This window comes from Labeo rohita, chromosome 1, assembly GCF_022985175.1.
Source record: "Labeo rohita strain BAU-BD-2019 chromosome 1, IGBB_LRoh.1.0, whole genome shotgun sequence".
Lineage (NCBI taxonomy): Eukaryota > Metazoa > Chordata > Actinopteri > Cypriniformes > Cyprinidae > Labeo > Labeo rohita.
Window position 1 is genome coordinate 11,654,750 of NC_066869.1, and position 16,141 is coordinate 11,670,890.

General features: G+C 36.2%; 1 protein-coding gene and 1 pseudogene across 1 annotated transcript; both read left to right on the forward strand.

Annotated features, from left to right (window-relative positions):
* The first annotated feature begins 1,730 nt into the window (after window positions 1–1,730).
* LOC127162873 (GTPase IMAP family member 6-like) lies at window positions 1,731–12,296 on the forward strand. Its single transcript, XM_051105792.1, has 3 exons — window positions 1,731–1,839; window positions 2,258–2,326; window positions 11,326–12,296. Exons 2-3 carry the CDS (start codon window positions 2,284–2,286, stop codon window positions 12,294–12,296), a joined length of 1,014 nt encoding a protein of 337 aa, XP_050961749.1. The 5' UTR covers window positions 1,731–1,839; window positions 2,258–2,283.
* A 1,066-nt stretch (window positions 12,297–13,362) lies between these two features.
* LOC127176484 (GTPase IMAP family member 9-like) lies at window positions 13,363–14,574 on the forward strand (annotated as a pseudogene).
* Window positions 14,575–16,141: the final 1,567 nt, after the last annotated feature.

Genomic DNA, 16,141 nt, shown 5'->3' on the forward strand with positions numbered 1-16,141 from the left:
ATAAATATCCAAAACACTAAAACAGGCCTCTTTCAAGGAAATAGGGATATCAAATCCCTCACAACAAGCCACAGGGCTCCAACGGGGCACGACTAGAAGTGTGAAACTATACAACCACTAATTGAAATTCAAACCCCAAAGCAGCACAGCAATCACAGCACTAAAAAGGAAATACCAGTCTCCAAAACCACTGAAGAATCCCACCAACTCAACTCATACATATCCCTGTCACATGTAGCTCTGCACAGTTTGAAAATGAGGCAGTTTTATTCCTAATAACAATATTTATTGTTGTCAGCCACTTCAACATTGTAAATACACAGTTAGAACATTAACACTGCACTGCGCTTACAAACAGGTAAATAAACTTAAATAATAAATTAAAATGTGTTGTAACCAAAAACTTAAATAATAATTGTACTGTACTTAAATGAAAAAAAAAAAAAAATCTCAAATAAATATTAAGTTAAAATGAATTGTGTTTTAACATTAATTTATAATTTATTTTGTGGTTCCTCTGCGTACAAAAGTAGCCTGAGGTACCACACTTTGAGAAACCACTAGAACTGTAATATTAATAGTAAAAACAAACAAACAAACAAACAAACAAAAAAATGTGGTAATGCCAGCACAGCTTTGGATCCTTAGAGCTTTTCTAAACATGAGAATCTATTGAGAGTCAGAGCTTCAGATCTACTAAATATAATCAGTAAAAAAGCCATTTCTATCATTTGATTTTCTGTGTACCTTGTGGAAGGTTTTATAATGTTGTTGATGAACTTTCTTCATCTGATTGTTCAGATCAACAGGAAGATGTTGCAGTAGAAGGCGGGACACAAAGGAACCAATCCTGAGCTCTGTGGGCGGAGCCACATATGATTGATAGGAATCTTTAGTGATGAGTCACTAAATTGATTTATTTCTTTATAGTTTAAAAACACAATACAACAGTGAAATGAAATAAAAATCAAAAAGTCAGTGAATTGTCATTGTGGGAAAAAGTAATCATAATTAAGTCATCTTTTTTTTTTTTTTTAAATCATAAATTAAGTCATCATAACTGATTATTCCATCAGATCCTACAGTAGGAGATGGGAATCTGGGTTGACTCTGAGCACTGCACTAAAATATCACATTAAATATCATTAACTTGACCATTAACTAAAGGTCTCTCTCTGTGTGTATAACTATGGAAAGTCCCCATAAACCACAAGTGTTTGTCTGTGATAGTGCTTATGACGTTTCAACGATCTCAGGATGTCAGATGAATTTCCTGTTCGGTTTTCTCTGCAGACTGTGTAAAAACATCAACTGCCTTCATAATGAAGGTGAAACATACAGCAGAGCACTTACATACGGTATTTCACTGTCAAAACCAGAATAAGGATAAGAATTTTTTGCTAACATATTTCATCAATCTTTTAAACACAATATAGCCTACTATCACAAAGAATTACTAATACTTGATTTGACATAACACACTGCCTACTGTCAGTCAGAATGGCCTTGAGTTGTTGAATTCAGAATTAGTTTCTTTTCGAGACTGTGGGATAGTGTTTCCACAGAGAAAACAGATGGACAATAACACACTCAAATCTTAAATCTTGTAGAAATATATTTAAAACAAACAAATAAAAAGATTTAAATTAATTTATTGTTTTTTTCTGTTCAGTTCCAGTTTAGTGATCTTGTCTTCTTGTTCAGAGGAGGGAAGAGGCAGACATTTTCGCACTGGGCATGGTTAACCGCACAAAGTGTGTCAGTACTTGTCAGAGTAAAAGGCAAGTAAAAGTGCATGTGTTAACATTTGGTTGCTGGAGATCTGATGTGCTGAACACGGTAAGTTAAACACACTTAACAGAGAACAATGTACCAGATATGTACCAAATTTGAATGGCATATTGTTTTGAGGTATATATCAGGTTAACATGCAATCAGTAACTGAATTCCAACTATAATTAAAGCTGGCACTAACAAAACTGTGTATGTTATGCTGACATTCTATTTTGTGGTCCTTGTAAAATAATTGTTTATGTATCTTTAAGTTTATCTGCACTATATGTTTTTCACCTGATCCCCATTAAAACAACTAATGCTTCTGCAAGTTAAACTCTATAGCAGCATCCAGCACCTTCTACTGCTCCTGCTATTCTTCTTTGAGCTTCCTTGTGAAATCTCATTAGTGTCATGCTCTTTTCCATTTTTTTTAACATCTATCTAATTGTATTTCACAGTACATTTCTGTTTTCACTTTCAGACTGAAAAAGTGAAAGAAGGAAAAACATGGAAGTAATATTTAGCAGAAAATCTGCAAATGAGCATTCAGGTCAGTACAACATTATTAATGTTCCCTTATTAATCCTACATGCAAAAAAAAAAAAAAAAAAAAAAAAAATGTGTTTGGAACTATGAACGACATGCCAGTTTTTCATGCTGAGTTTTACATTTCAATTCAACATTTTTTCTTTTCAATAATAATTCAACGGCCACAATTCAGTTATTCCTTTATATATGGTTACCACACCTTGAGACACTTTCAAATGTTTTATTTCAATACATTTTTGGCTATTTCTTTGAAATGCTCTACAATAATAACAAAATACATGCATTAATGTCTGTTGCAAATTAATTCTTTACACATGTGAATCGGTGTGATTATTATTTAGCTTGTTTCACATCAGATTCAAGACTACACTGAAACTGAAACTATAGTGTAAATACAGAGCATACATATCACCAATAACCTACTGTTAAACCATGAGCTCTGCTGCAAGTACAGGAAGTTGCATGAAAGGCAAGAAGCGGAAGTGCAGCTACTGTTTGCAATACCAGTATTTTAGAGACCAGAAAGAAAGACTTTTATTGACTGCTTTAATAAATGATAAGAAAACAAAAAACTGGACACCTGAAACAGGTCAAATATTTAAAGTTGCTATTTATAAATCATATAAAACAAATAAATTACATCAAAATGAAATCAGAACAATTATTACTACTTGAGGCATTTCATAATAAAAAATACAAAGCCTGCAACCTTTGCTTTGTGCTGTTAAGTAACAGTTCATTAGAATCATTATTAGATTAATCTTTGCAAAAGCTCAAGAATTGTATTTAGGTCTATGAATAAATGTAAACACAAATATGAATAATTCAACATCAGCTGCACTGAAGAATCTGTCCAGGGCCTCAGCAACTTCTGTTGTTATTTATTTAACCAGAAAATAAACTTAAGAGTAAACTATTAGACTGAAAATCGCCTAAATATACTAATACAAAAAAAAAAAAAAAGAAAAAAAAAAAAAAGAAAAAAAGTGTATTAGTATATGTGTTCTGCGCTGTGAAAGCGTTTTTGTTTTCCTTGCCAAAAGATGATGACGTGAAGAATCAGTGGTTTAAATGATTTTTTTTTTTCACGATACCACAGCAACACAATTCGTACCATATACAAAGTTTACAAAGTTAACTTACCACTAAACAACATCCTGATCAAGTTGCGCTTGTGATACATATTCTGGTTGAGCGACTCTGTAAAATCATCAGACTCGGGCTCGAAATGATAGGGTAATATTTATGCCATGTTTTTTAAGTAACCCTCTGGAGCAAAACATTAATTATGCTTCGGAATTATTATTATATAATAATTCCGGTTCCGGTGAGAGTATGCTGTGCGCGTTTTGCTGCCGCTTCTTGCTGAAACGTTTTTTGTTTGTTTGTTTGTTTGTTTTGTTTTGTTTTATTGTTTCTTGTTTGCAATACGTTGTGCGCGTTTTGCTGCGGCTTTTGTTTGATTTGTTGGAACGTTTACGTGTTTTGTTTTGTTTTGCCGCGTTCTGCTTCCCGTTCATTGTTTCCTCTCCTCTTCTGAATACCTGGATTGTTGGATTGTTTATGACTCTACTGTCGCCATTTCACTGTGGATTATAACTCTGACTGGATCGCCCTGCTTTCTGTCTCTTGCTACATCTTCTCTCCTAGACACCTGACTTTGCTGGATTATTGTTCATGGCTCTACTGTTGTTTTTTTTCCACTGTGGATTATATTCTGACTGGATTGCCCCTACCCGTCGCTAGTTACCTGCACCACTCTGCTCTGCTGTTGTCTGTCGATCTTCGCGCTCTTCGCCCTCGTCTATCTATTGTGGACAGTATATTGGATGGTGTTTTTTTTACCAATACTACTTCAATGCTATCAATGTAAAATATTACAAAAAAGCGATTATCCGACAAAAACATAACTATTCGGTTCGACGCATGATCAGTCTTCCCCCACACAGCCGCACTTCCACATACATCAGTCACCTGATTGTGATAGATGTTCCACTTCACTAATAAATTATCAGTATGTCAAAAAGACCGAAGCCCTCTGGTGCATAGGGAAGAAAAAAAAAAAGAAGAGAAGAAGAGGAAACCGGGACAAAGACAGAGGTAATATGATGTAATGAATGATGATCATATAAATTAACTACATGAGGTAAAAGTTTGTGAACAAACTTAATGATGGCCTAGTCTAAAAGTTTAAAATAGGGTAATAACAATGGAGTACCAGAGATCCGAGACTTTGTAACATAATCGTGTCATTTTTCGTGTTGCATGATAACACATTTAAATAATTTTTTTACGCTAGTAGTAGTGTGTAGTATTTGGGGATCTGTGTTATTTGGCTAATGGAATTGGCTAATTTACTAATATTTGTATATAACTGGGCTTATTAAAATAGCAACATTTCATGTAAAATTCACTTTAAAGATGTACGTTTCTCAGTTAAATTCGAGGTGATACTGTTAGCAAGGGCTAGTTTAGTAAAACATTGCTGCCATCTACTGGAAGTCGAACACTTTTCAAATGTATACTGTTACAAATGTATTGTTTATTGTTAGTTCAAGTTAATTCATTCACTAATGTTAACAAATGGTACCTTATTGTAAGTGTTACCATTTCACTATCATCAGCTTTTTTTTTAATAAGAAAATGTATTATTGGTGGAATGGGCTGTGAAGCAAGGGGCACCAGGCAAAATCTTGCCTAGGGCAGCAAATTGGCCAGGGCCGGCCCTGATATACGCTATTCTATGCTGCCGGCCATCCACCGTGGTATCAATCCTACTGCATTAATTACTGTATCTCCGTCTCCATCTGCTCTACATATACGCAATGACTGTGCGCTTCGTCCTGCATTAGCGCTGTTTAACTGTCGTTCACTTACTAACAAGGCTACTGTGCTTTCCACACTGTTAACTGAAAAAGACCTGGATTTTCTGTTGCTTACTGAAACTTGGCAAATACCGAATGACTATTTCCACCTAAATCTCCTCACTCCCTCTGGATACAGCTACCTGGCCAAACCCCATCTGACATCTAGGGGTGGCGGTCTGGCTGCCGACTACCGTAGTAACATTCCTGTTAAAACCATTGACTTTCATGCAACTTCAACCTTTGAATACCTAGTTCTCAAAATGTCCAGTACATTTCCTACACTGTAAAATCTAATTAGTTGGGCTTACTTAAAAAAAGCATGCAAACCGATTGCCTTAAAAAAACTAAGTAAAGTGAAATAAGAATAGTATGTTGTAGTGACAAATGCTTAGTTAGTATAGTTTACTTACACGAGAGCTCTAGTAACTAAAAAAGAACTGTAGGGGGTACTTGATCATTTACTTGAGGCTTACACTTGACTTAGTATAGCTACTCACTGACTCCCAGAGTGCATTGCGGCATGAATAAATTATGCAATTGCTTTGTTTTACTGTTGTTGTTTTTATTTGCTAATTTTATTTACTGACTTGTGTCAGCAGTAACACAACAAAAAGAGAAAATAAAATAATATAATGGTTATTGTCACAATTAATAAAAATAAATAAAATTGAATTGTTACCATCGTTGTGATTCACATGCTGAATGTTGAAGTTTGTGACTTCAGCACATTACCACAAATATTAAAGGACTTTCTCAACCCAATGCAGTTTCTCAAGGTGTTTATGAAGAACAATAAAATTATAAAAGATCATTACTAAATATAAAAAACATATTAGCTAAAGAATTGGAAAGATTTAGCTAATCGAAATATCAGAACTCGAAGGTTACCTTCTACAAGCAACGTACTTATTATTTTTCTTCCCTTGAAATCAAAAACTATGACTTCATGTTGCATTGCTGCATCAATAGGAAGAAAATTATAATAAGAAAAGCAAAGTTCCACGTGCCCAACCAAATGGAACATTAATCACTATAATGGTAAGTAAAAAAAAAAAAAAATAATAATAATACAAAAATAAATAAATAAAATAAGACACACCAACAACATTTTACGAAAATCAACATCAATTTATGAAGTCAGCTTATGTGATGTTCTCTCAAATATATAGTTGTATTGAAACAACATTCAAGATGACTTTGGGAAATGAGTGAAAGTAACTAGTGAAAAATAACTGCAGATTAACAATTGCCACCTCAAAAAAAAATTATTTTCTTCTTCTTCTGTTGTTATTTTGCAAATTAGCAACATATTAGTGCACTGCTGCCTCTCGCTGGTTTATTAATGTCATTGGTTTCTTTGTGGCTACTTGAATATTTTAAGTAAGCGTCACTCAAAGCAGTAAGTAAACTGTTTTAGTCGCTTGAAAGTAGCTGTAACTTAATAAAACCTAGTAAGTATAGCAACTAAGTAAAGATAACTAATTATATCTAAGTAAGGTAAACTATTGGATTTTACAGTGTATGATTGCAATTCTCCTGTATCGTCCACCCATATCAATGTCAAATTTTTTCACTGAACTGCATGAACTATTAACCCTTACTTGTGCGATGTCTTCTTCTGTGATCTTACTTGGTGATTTTAACATACATGTTAATAAGGATTGTGCAGACTCCCGTGAACTCATGTCAGTTTTTGAATGCTTTAATCTTGTACAGCACATTCACTTTCCTACACATCTAAAAGGTCACACACTGGATTTGATTTGTACTACTGGTCTACGTAATGTTTCTGTGTGTGGATCTCAGACTGGACTTTCTGATCACCATCTCATCGAACTCAACTGTGAAATGCCTCTTCCCCGCCTTAGGGTCAAATCAACCATTACTTTTCGTAACATTAATTCTGTTGATCAATCACTGTTCACTGATTCTGTACAGACACATCTTTCAGATATTACTGAACACAGCTCTCCTCTTGATATCCTGGCCAAATATAATGCCTCTCTTTCTGCTGCTCTTAATATACACGCCCCCCTCAAATGCAGACTTGTACCTTCTACACATACGTCTCCCTGGTTTACCCCCTCACTTTGCAAATTGAAAACTACTGGTCATCGCCTGGAACGCCTCTACAGGAAAACTGGCTTGACCGTGCATCTTACTGCTTACAAGGACCATATTCAGCTATATAAATCGGCTTTAAATACTGCACGCTCCAGCTATTATTCTGCCCTCATCACAAATGCATCTTCCCGTCCTAAAACACTGTTTTCTGTAGTTAACAAACTCACTAACCCTCCTGCCCCTGTCATGACCAACTCTGTAGACCTCTGTGAGTCGTTCTTACATTATTTCCAAAATAAAATAATTCATATATCATATCATATTCATATAAATCTTCCCCTTCTTTCAAAAATACTTGAAAAAGTTGTTGCTGTTCAATTACAGTCATATTTGTCATCTCATAATCTGTATGAATGTTTTCAATCCGGTTTTCGCTCTTACCACAGCACTGAGACAGCACTTCTTAAGGTTGTCAACGACCTTCTTATGGCCACTGACGCTGGCTCTGTTAACATTTTGATTCTTTTAGATCTTTCCTCTGCATTTGACACTATCTCTCACAGTATTCTCATTTCACGACTCTCTGCTCTTGGTATTTCTGGAACTGCCTTAGCTTGGTTCACTTCTTATCTGTCTGACCGTCAACATTATATTACTATCCGCCAGGCTAAATCCTCTACTGCTCCTGTCTCTCATGGTGTTCCTCAGGGTTCTGTTCTTGGCCCTCTTCTCTTCATCATTTACATGTTCCCTCTAGGTAAAATCATCCACCGTCATGGTTTCAACTTCCACTGCTATGCAGACGACACTCAACTCTATATCAGCTTTCGACACTACCAACCCTTTCCCACAAACTCCATTTCAGCTTGTATCGACGACATAAATGCTTGGATGCCCAGTAACTTTCTCAAACTCAATACTGATAAAACAGATGTTCTACTTGTTGGTTCACCAAAAAATGTTGCTCTTTTCTGTACTGACACTGTTAACATTTCTGGGATCTTGGTTAGACCTTCCACCACCGTTAAAAATCTGGGCATAACTTTTGACTTCTATCTCGCTTACTAAATCTGCCTTTTATCACCTCCGCAATATTGCTCGTTTACGTCCCTTCTTAAACATCAGGGATGCTGAGACACTGCACTCTAAAAACAAATGGTGCTATATAGCACTAAAAGTGGTTCTTTGGCTCGTAATCATAGGGGAACCACTTTTAGTGCTATATGGCACCTTTGTCAAATGGTTCTATGTAGAACCATCAGATGTACCATACACAGTTAATGAGATAATTAGGTGATTAACAAAGTGATAATTGATCATTATTCAAGACACCTGATGTTAATAAGCAGAATCACCAAAGGAGAAAACCAAAATTTTTAAGCAACCATTATAGTGGTCAATGTTTGCATTAGTTGGGCTCTTGACCCTTAAATCTTTAATACTAAATTTTGTTTGGCTGCTGTATTTGAGTTGAAACAGCCAGACAAGCCAAAAACTCAAGTCACCAGGTGGTTATGTTTTAACATATTCATTGCTTGACGTAAATCACCTACAGTCTAATCTCTAAGTTAGTTCTTTTTTTTTTTTTTTTTGCTTATTGTAATAGCCTTGACAATCCACAGAAGATCCAGCACTTCCTATACATTTTGGAAAGATTTTTTTTTTACAAAAGTTTTTAAAAAAAAGTATTTTAGCTAGGCACACATAGACATCAAGAACCAGCCCATGAATCTCAACAATAGTGACAAACGGCATATTCAGATAAACAGATCAACTCTGAACTCTCATAATTTATTCATGCCGCAATGCATGATGGGAGTCATGGATGAGTTCTGATTGGCTACAACACGCTTTTTGATGGTCACCGTTGTTGTGATTCTCACACTGATTCTTCATGTCTGTGTGTCTAAACTAAGATAAACTTTTTTTCATCATCAGTCTGATTATGGCAAAACTGATTGATCTTTTGTTCACAGGTTTTTTTTTAAATCTATAAGAAAAATCTTTGTCAAATACTCAAGTCACTATATGATGATTAAGTCAAGCACAGTCAATGCCATCTTATTGACTTTTGCTCTTTGCTTGTCTGGCCATTATAACTCAGTAATTGCAGCCAAACAAGATCTAATATTGATGATTTAAGGGTCAAGAGCCCAACTAATGCAAACACTGACCACTATAATGGTTGCTTAAAAATTTTGGTTTTCTCCTTTGGTGATTCTGCTTATTAACATCAGGTGTCTTCAATAATGATCAATCATCACTTCATTAATCACCAAATTATCTCGTTACCTTCAACACTGCTTCAGTGTTTATATGTGTCCACACTCAGAGTGTTAAATTAACACTGGGGATTTTGCTGTGTATAGCATTTTATTACTTCAGCAAAAATGGTGCTCAATAGAAACAATCATAGGGGCTTGTATTACTACAATAGTAGTAAATATATTTACTACAATGGCAAAATGTCTTGAATCACTTTTATGCTTTTCTAAGGTCAAAAGGTCTTATGTGGGAAATATTTCCTTATGGGGGCCTTAGGGGCAAAAAGATCTTCAGGAAATACACTGTATGTTAATGTTGTTTTTAATCCTTTCCCCAACTGAAGAGTTTAAGAGAGAGTTAGAGATCCTTATTCAGAGGCTTAACAGGTTCTTTGTATGGCAGTGGTGCTATATAGCACCTTAACGACCCCAAAGAACCACTGAAGAACCGCTGAAGAACCAGACAGGGGCTTGACCGGTTCTTTATACACTAACGGTGCTATATAGCACCACAATCACACCAAAGAACCGCTGAAGAACCGCTGAAGCACCATTTTTTTTTCTGTGTGTGGTTCACGCTTTCATTACTTCCCGACTTGACTACTGTAATTCTCTTTTCTATGGTCTACCAAACACAACATTAAATAAGCTCCAATACATCCAGAACTCTGCTGCTAGGGTCCTCACCTATTCAAAGAAATCCTCGCACATCACTCCCATCCTACATAGACTTCACTGGCTACCCGTTCGCTTCCGCATTCAATACAAGATTCTCCTCATCACCTTCAAAGCACTTCATGGTCTTGCCCCCCCATATATTTCAGATCTCATTCATACTTACTCCCCCGTTCGCTCACTCCGTTCTGTGTTCTCCGTTCCGTTCTACCGTTAATTCCTCGCCATAGATTAGCTTAATTCGGGGACGAGCGTTCAGTATCTCTGCCCCTACACTCTGGAACTCTATTCCCAAACACATCCGTGATCTTTCTTCATTACATGATTTCAAAACCCACCTTAAAACATATTTTTTCTTGTCTTGTTTTCCAGGTCTTTGAATATATGATTGGAAATTTGCTATGGATTTCATGTTTATCTGTATTCTGTTTTGTTGTTATTGTTGTCTCGTTATGTATAAATCTTCTTGTTATTGTAAAGCGACCTTGAGTTTCTAGAAAGGCGCTATATAAAATAAACTTATTATTATTATTTATTATGGTAATCAGTGTTTCGTTTGCGACACGTATACAGAAAGATCAATCACAACAGACTTAGCCAGCTGACCAATCAGAGCAGAGAAGGCTTATGGAAGGGAGGGTTTTGCTCAGAACTGCTTCAAACGAATCATTTCAAAATAATTGAGAAATGAGTCTAATATTAAATGTGTATTTTGAGAAAATAACAATGTTCTCTCATCTTGCTTTTAAACATGTTTTAGGGGACTCAAATACAATATTAGGGCACTTTAAAATATCATATTACCTGATCTTTAAAGGCATTTAAATAACTAATGTAAGGATAGAGCAGAGCAAACACGAACACATTACATTTGCTAGTCTAAGCTAAAATAAATCATTTTTACTCTTTTATGCATATACCTTTATTTCTAAGGCTTTAAATAGTTTGAATAGTTTGATTAATAGTTTTTAAACATTATTGACTCCAGTATTCTTCTACATGTCAGTTGAGGCACCCAACACCAGAAAACAGTGTGTTATACAAAAGCAACATCAAATGAACATGTTAAGAACACCTTATTAAAAATCACTGCATTTATACATCACCAAGAGCTCTAAACTGTTTGACAGGTGATTCACGTGATCTGAGGATTGTGCTGCTGGGAGTCTCTGGAGCTGGAAAGAGCACAATAGGAAATGCAATACTGGGTCGAGATGCATTTAAAGAGAGCAGAACCAGAGAGAGTGAGATACAGACAGGAATAATAGAAAACAAAAACATCTCCATCATTGACACGCCAGGATTCTTCAACACTCATCTGACTGATGAAGAGCTGCAGGAGCAGATGATGACAAGTTTGCATCTCTCAGATCCTGGTCCTCACGTGTTTCTGCTCATCATCAACCTAGAGACCTTCAGAGAGGACAAGAGGAACATTGTAGAAAAGATTCAGGAGATCTTTGGAGCTCAAGTGTTTAAATTCACAATGGTTCTGGTCACTGGGAGAGAAAAAATGTCAAGAAAAGAATGGATGATCTTTATACTTGAGACAAAATTTCAACAGTTCATCAGTCACTGCAGAGATAATTATCATGCAATCAACAGTAAAAGTGAGATAAATCGATCTCACATCACAAAACTTCTGGAGAAGATTGATGAAACTGTCAAACAGAATAATAACCAGCATTATAGTAATGATATTCACTTAATGTCTCGAACAAACAGTGTAAGAATAAAGAAAAATCAAGAAGAAAGAATCAAAGAAGAAAAAGACAGAAACAAAGAGCAAAATAATGAGATAAGACAAGAGCAAATAAAAATAGTGCAGGAGACATTTGAAATAGAAAGTGTAATGGCAGAAAAAACCAAAAAGCACAGTATTATTTCTCAGGTGAGAGAAACAGGGAGAGCCCAAGTGTTTGCTGAAGGGAAGGTGGGTCATACATCAGCAGTAAGATTACTGACAAACTTATTTGAAAGAATGGAGGAAAAAAATGCAGTCCAGACACCAATAACTGGAAAAATCAGCAGAATATGGGGCCAGAAGACACAAATGACAACAACAGAACAACATTTGACAGAAGCAGGTAAGAATGTTTAATAAAACTATTTTGATAAACTCCTTCCCAAAATACCAAGACAATTTTTTTTAAAACAGTAACACATTCTTAAAAAATGAAATGAATTATCAAAACAACCTTTATACAACACTTCAATACACCTTTGCAACAACATACTACTGTCAAAGCAAATTATTAATAAATGAATAAATTACATGTTCAAGATGAAATAATAGAAAAATAAATGAAATTTTCACAGATGCATGCAACTTGGTGACTGTACGCTGTATGCAAATTGCACACATTTAATTCACTCATAACAAAGGAACATTATGGGCTCACATCAGTTGCTATTATTAGCAAATTTTCCTCTGGTTAAATTTTCATACAACTTAAATTTTGTTTAAAAAATGCACAATTTAATGTAAGAGAACGCAACTTGTGTCATCTTACTTTTATGAGTGATCAAAGGTGTAAAGTCCAGGTTCAGAAAATAAGGCCTGGTTTCACAGGACTAAATCAGACTAAATCAAGATTATGCCATAGATCAATTAGGACAGGGGTGGGGAACCTCGATCTTATAGGGCCGGTGTCCCTGCAGAGTTTAGCTCCAACCCTGAAAAAAAGACCTTGATTAAGCCTTATTAAGCCTTTATTAAGGCTTAAGCCTTATCTCTGAAACCGGGGGTAAAAGTCCTCCTCAGTATTTTGTTCCAATCACCTGGATTTGCTAATTAGCACAGTTTTTCAGCCAGGAGGTGGGTCCAAGTTATTCCTTTCAAGTCACAAGCAAGTCTCATGTCAAATCACAAGTCCTCAAAGAGTTAAAGTTAATGAGATAATTAAGTTAATAATTAAATTATGATTTGCACAGAACAGCAAGTGTTCGTCACTAATGCTCAATTATCACTTGTCTTGTTAATATAACCCTGGGGATTTTGCTGTGTGATTCAGGTGTGTTTGTTTGGGGTTGGAGCTGAACTCTGCAGGACAACAGCTCTCCAAGAGGGGGGCTGGAGACCCCTACTCTAGAAACTACAATGCATATACCTTTACAATGCATATACCTTTATACATTTATTACTTTCCATCTCTTGTTTTATCACGTCAGATCTCAGGATTGTGATGGTGGGTAAAACTGGAGCTGGAAAAAGTGCAACAGGAAACACTATCCTGGGACAGAAGGTGTTTAAAGAAGAATCATCTGCTGAATCTGTGACTAAGATATGCCAACAACATCAGAAGAAGGTGAACGATCAGATCATCTCAGTGATTGACACTCCAGGACTGTATGATACGTCAATCAGTGAAGAACAGCTGAAGAATGAATTGGTGAAGTGTGTAGAGATGTCTGTTCCTGGTCCTCATGCATTTCTGCTGCTCATAAGACTGGATGTGAGATTCACAGATGAGGAGAAAAACACAGTGAAATGGATTCAGGAGAACTTTGGGAAAGATGCTGATCATTACACCATTGTCCTGTTCACTAGAGGAGATCAGTTAGAAACATCTATAGAGGACTTTCTCAACAAAAACAAGCAGATTAATGAGCTAGTTGAACAGTGTAAAGGAGGTTATCATGTTTTCAATAACAAAGACAAAGATAAAGACAAAGACAAAGACAATCAATCACAGGTCACTGACTGCTGGAGAAGATCAACAAAATGGTGAAAGAGAATGGAGGGCAGCATTACACAAATGAGATGTACAAGAAAGCTCAGAGGAAAATGATGTTGAAAAAGGCCCAACATGTAGCTTTAGTAGGAGCAGGTGTGGCAGGTGTAGGAGCAGCAGCAGCTGGAGGAACGTTACTTGGTGTTGCTACTGGTGGACTGGCTCTGCCTGTAGCTTTAATCACAGGAGGTGCAGCTCTAACAGGAGGATCAACAGCAAAAGTTATTGTCAATAAAAAGTAATAGTAAAAAGTAACCAGTGTTAGGCAGTAATGCATTACTTAACGCATTACTGTAATTTGATAATTTTTTTAGTAACGGAGTAATTTAATAGTTAGAATTTCCAAATGAGTAATTAGAGTATAGTTACAAGCATGCGTTACCGCTGCGTTACATCATTGCCAACAGAATGTGTTTTATCATCTAGATTGTAAAAAGGGTGTTGGCTAGCACACGCGACGACCTCTAACTGAGAACTACTTGACTGGTAAGCGCCTGTGAGGCGGATACTACCAATGAAAACAAAGTCAGCATGGAGAGAGGAAAGTACGCGTTCTGTAGCTGGAAATACAATCATTATTTCTGTCAAAGGCAAGAACATTATCGTGCGTTGTCAATTAGAAGGGAAGAAAACCTTTTCAACCGTGAAAAACTCCATGTACAATTTAAAACACCTGAAAGGGCAACACGGCACATTAAAACTTATTGAGAACGGAGAGGAACGCATCAACATCTATTGTCTTCACATAAGTCTCCGCCCGCCCGCACCCGCGCTCGCCCATCAAGTCTTGTCCCGCTCCGCTCTCTGTTGCGTCGAGTCCAGAGCGACAAGACTTGATGGGCGAGCGCGGGCGGCCGGAGACTCGTGTGTGCGGGAAGCAACAGAATAAAAGGGTTTGCAGAACTCCCGCAAAACAGAAATATCTAAACATAACATATCTAAAACAAATGGATTGCTATTCATGTATTGCACAAAAGCAACAAGAACAACTAATATAAAACTAAAACGACACGTAAGCATAGGCAGAGTTTCTATTTATAACGTGTTTGCACAATGCTGATTTCTGAAATGCAATGGACAATCAGAGAATCCACTCACCGCTCGAAATGCCGCGCATTCTGCAAACACACGCAGCAGCCTATTGCTTTTAGTTAAAAATAACAGCGCTTTGTGAATGCTGATGCTTTAATAACAAATATTTAACAAATATTTTTGTTAGGCAACACACAAACTAAATATTTCACGTACATTTCGTGGATGCACAGAAAAAAATAATGTAACTAGTAATATAACTAATTACTTTTGAAATAATCAGAACAGTAATTTGATTCCTTTTAAATGAAGTATTTAGTAATCAGTAATTACATTTTCAGAGTAACTTGCTCAACACTGAAAGTTACTGATAGGCCTATTTCACAACCTGACGTTCGCGAGCCGGAAGGCTTTGTGTTGTTTAATACGAAAGTCTCACATTTCAAATTCTGTCAATTTCATTAGGAAATTCAAGCAATAAATACCGTTTTGGCGATTCTTAATGTGGCGTGATAGATCGTTGTAGTACTTCTGTGTACTGATGATATATATCCTAACTGCAGATGGCGCTCTTACTGCTAGAATTAATCGCTACGTTTGATACATTGATTTGATACCATTTACATTGAGACAAGTAATGCATTCTAAACAATCATTACCTAAATCCTGATGTATTTATCTTAAGCTGATGTGGTTTCTCAGGTGTTAATGACCTATAACACCTGCCCTAATTACCACAATAATGTTTGAGACTGAAGTGTCCAAACACACACATAAACATACAAAAACAACATTGATAATTCGGAGATATCATGACAGCTGTCTAACATAACACACATACCTTGATAATCAAACATAAATTGCTGTAAAAAGTATTTATAACCCCTGTGCAATTTTGATCGCCTCAGGTCTCCCTGAAAACTATCAGCAAAACGGACAACATCTGCTATTCTTATTGTTGGTAAATTTGTTAATGATTGGGAGAAGACGACTTCGCACTGGCACTGATAATGAATGAATGAATGACGATCGTGACGGGCGGAGGCGCAACCGGAAGTACCGCTACCCTACTTCCGTTCTCGGCCGCCATATTGTGAAATAGGCCTATTGCCTCAAATTTTTCAAGCAAATTTGTTCTTTTTTTTTCTTTTCTTTTTTTAAACGTTGGTATAGCTTACTA

What these genes read in the sequence shown, in the direction of transcription:
- LOC127162873 (XM_051105792.1), top strand. Translation starts at nt 2,284, where the DNA reads ATGGAAGTAATATTTAGCAGAAAATCTGCAAATGAGCATTCAG. An exon ending in ATCTGCAAATGAGCATTCAG is followed by an intron (nt 2,327 to 11,325) that starts GTCAGTACAACA and finishes ACTGTTTGACAG; the next exon opens with GTGATTCACGTGATCTGAGG.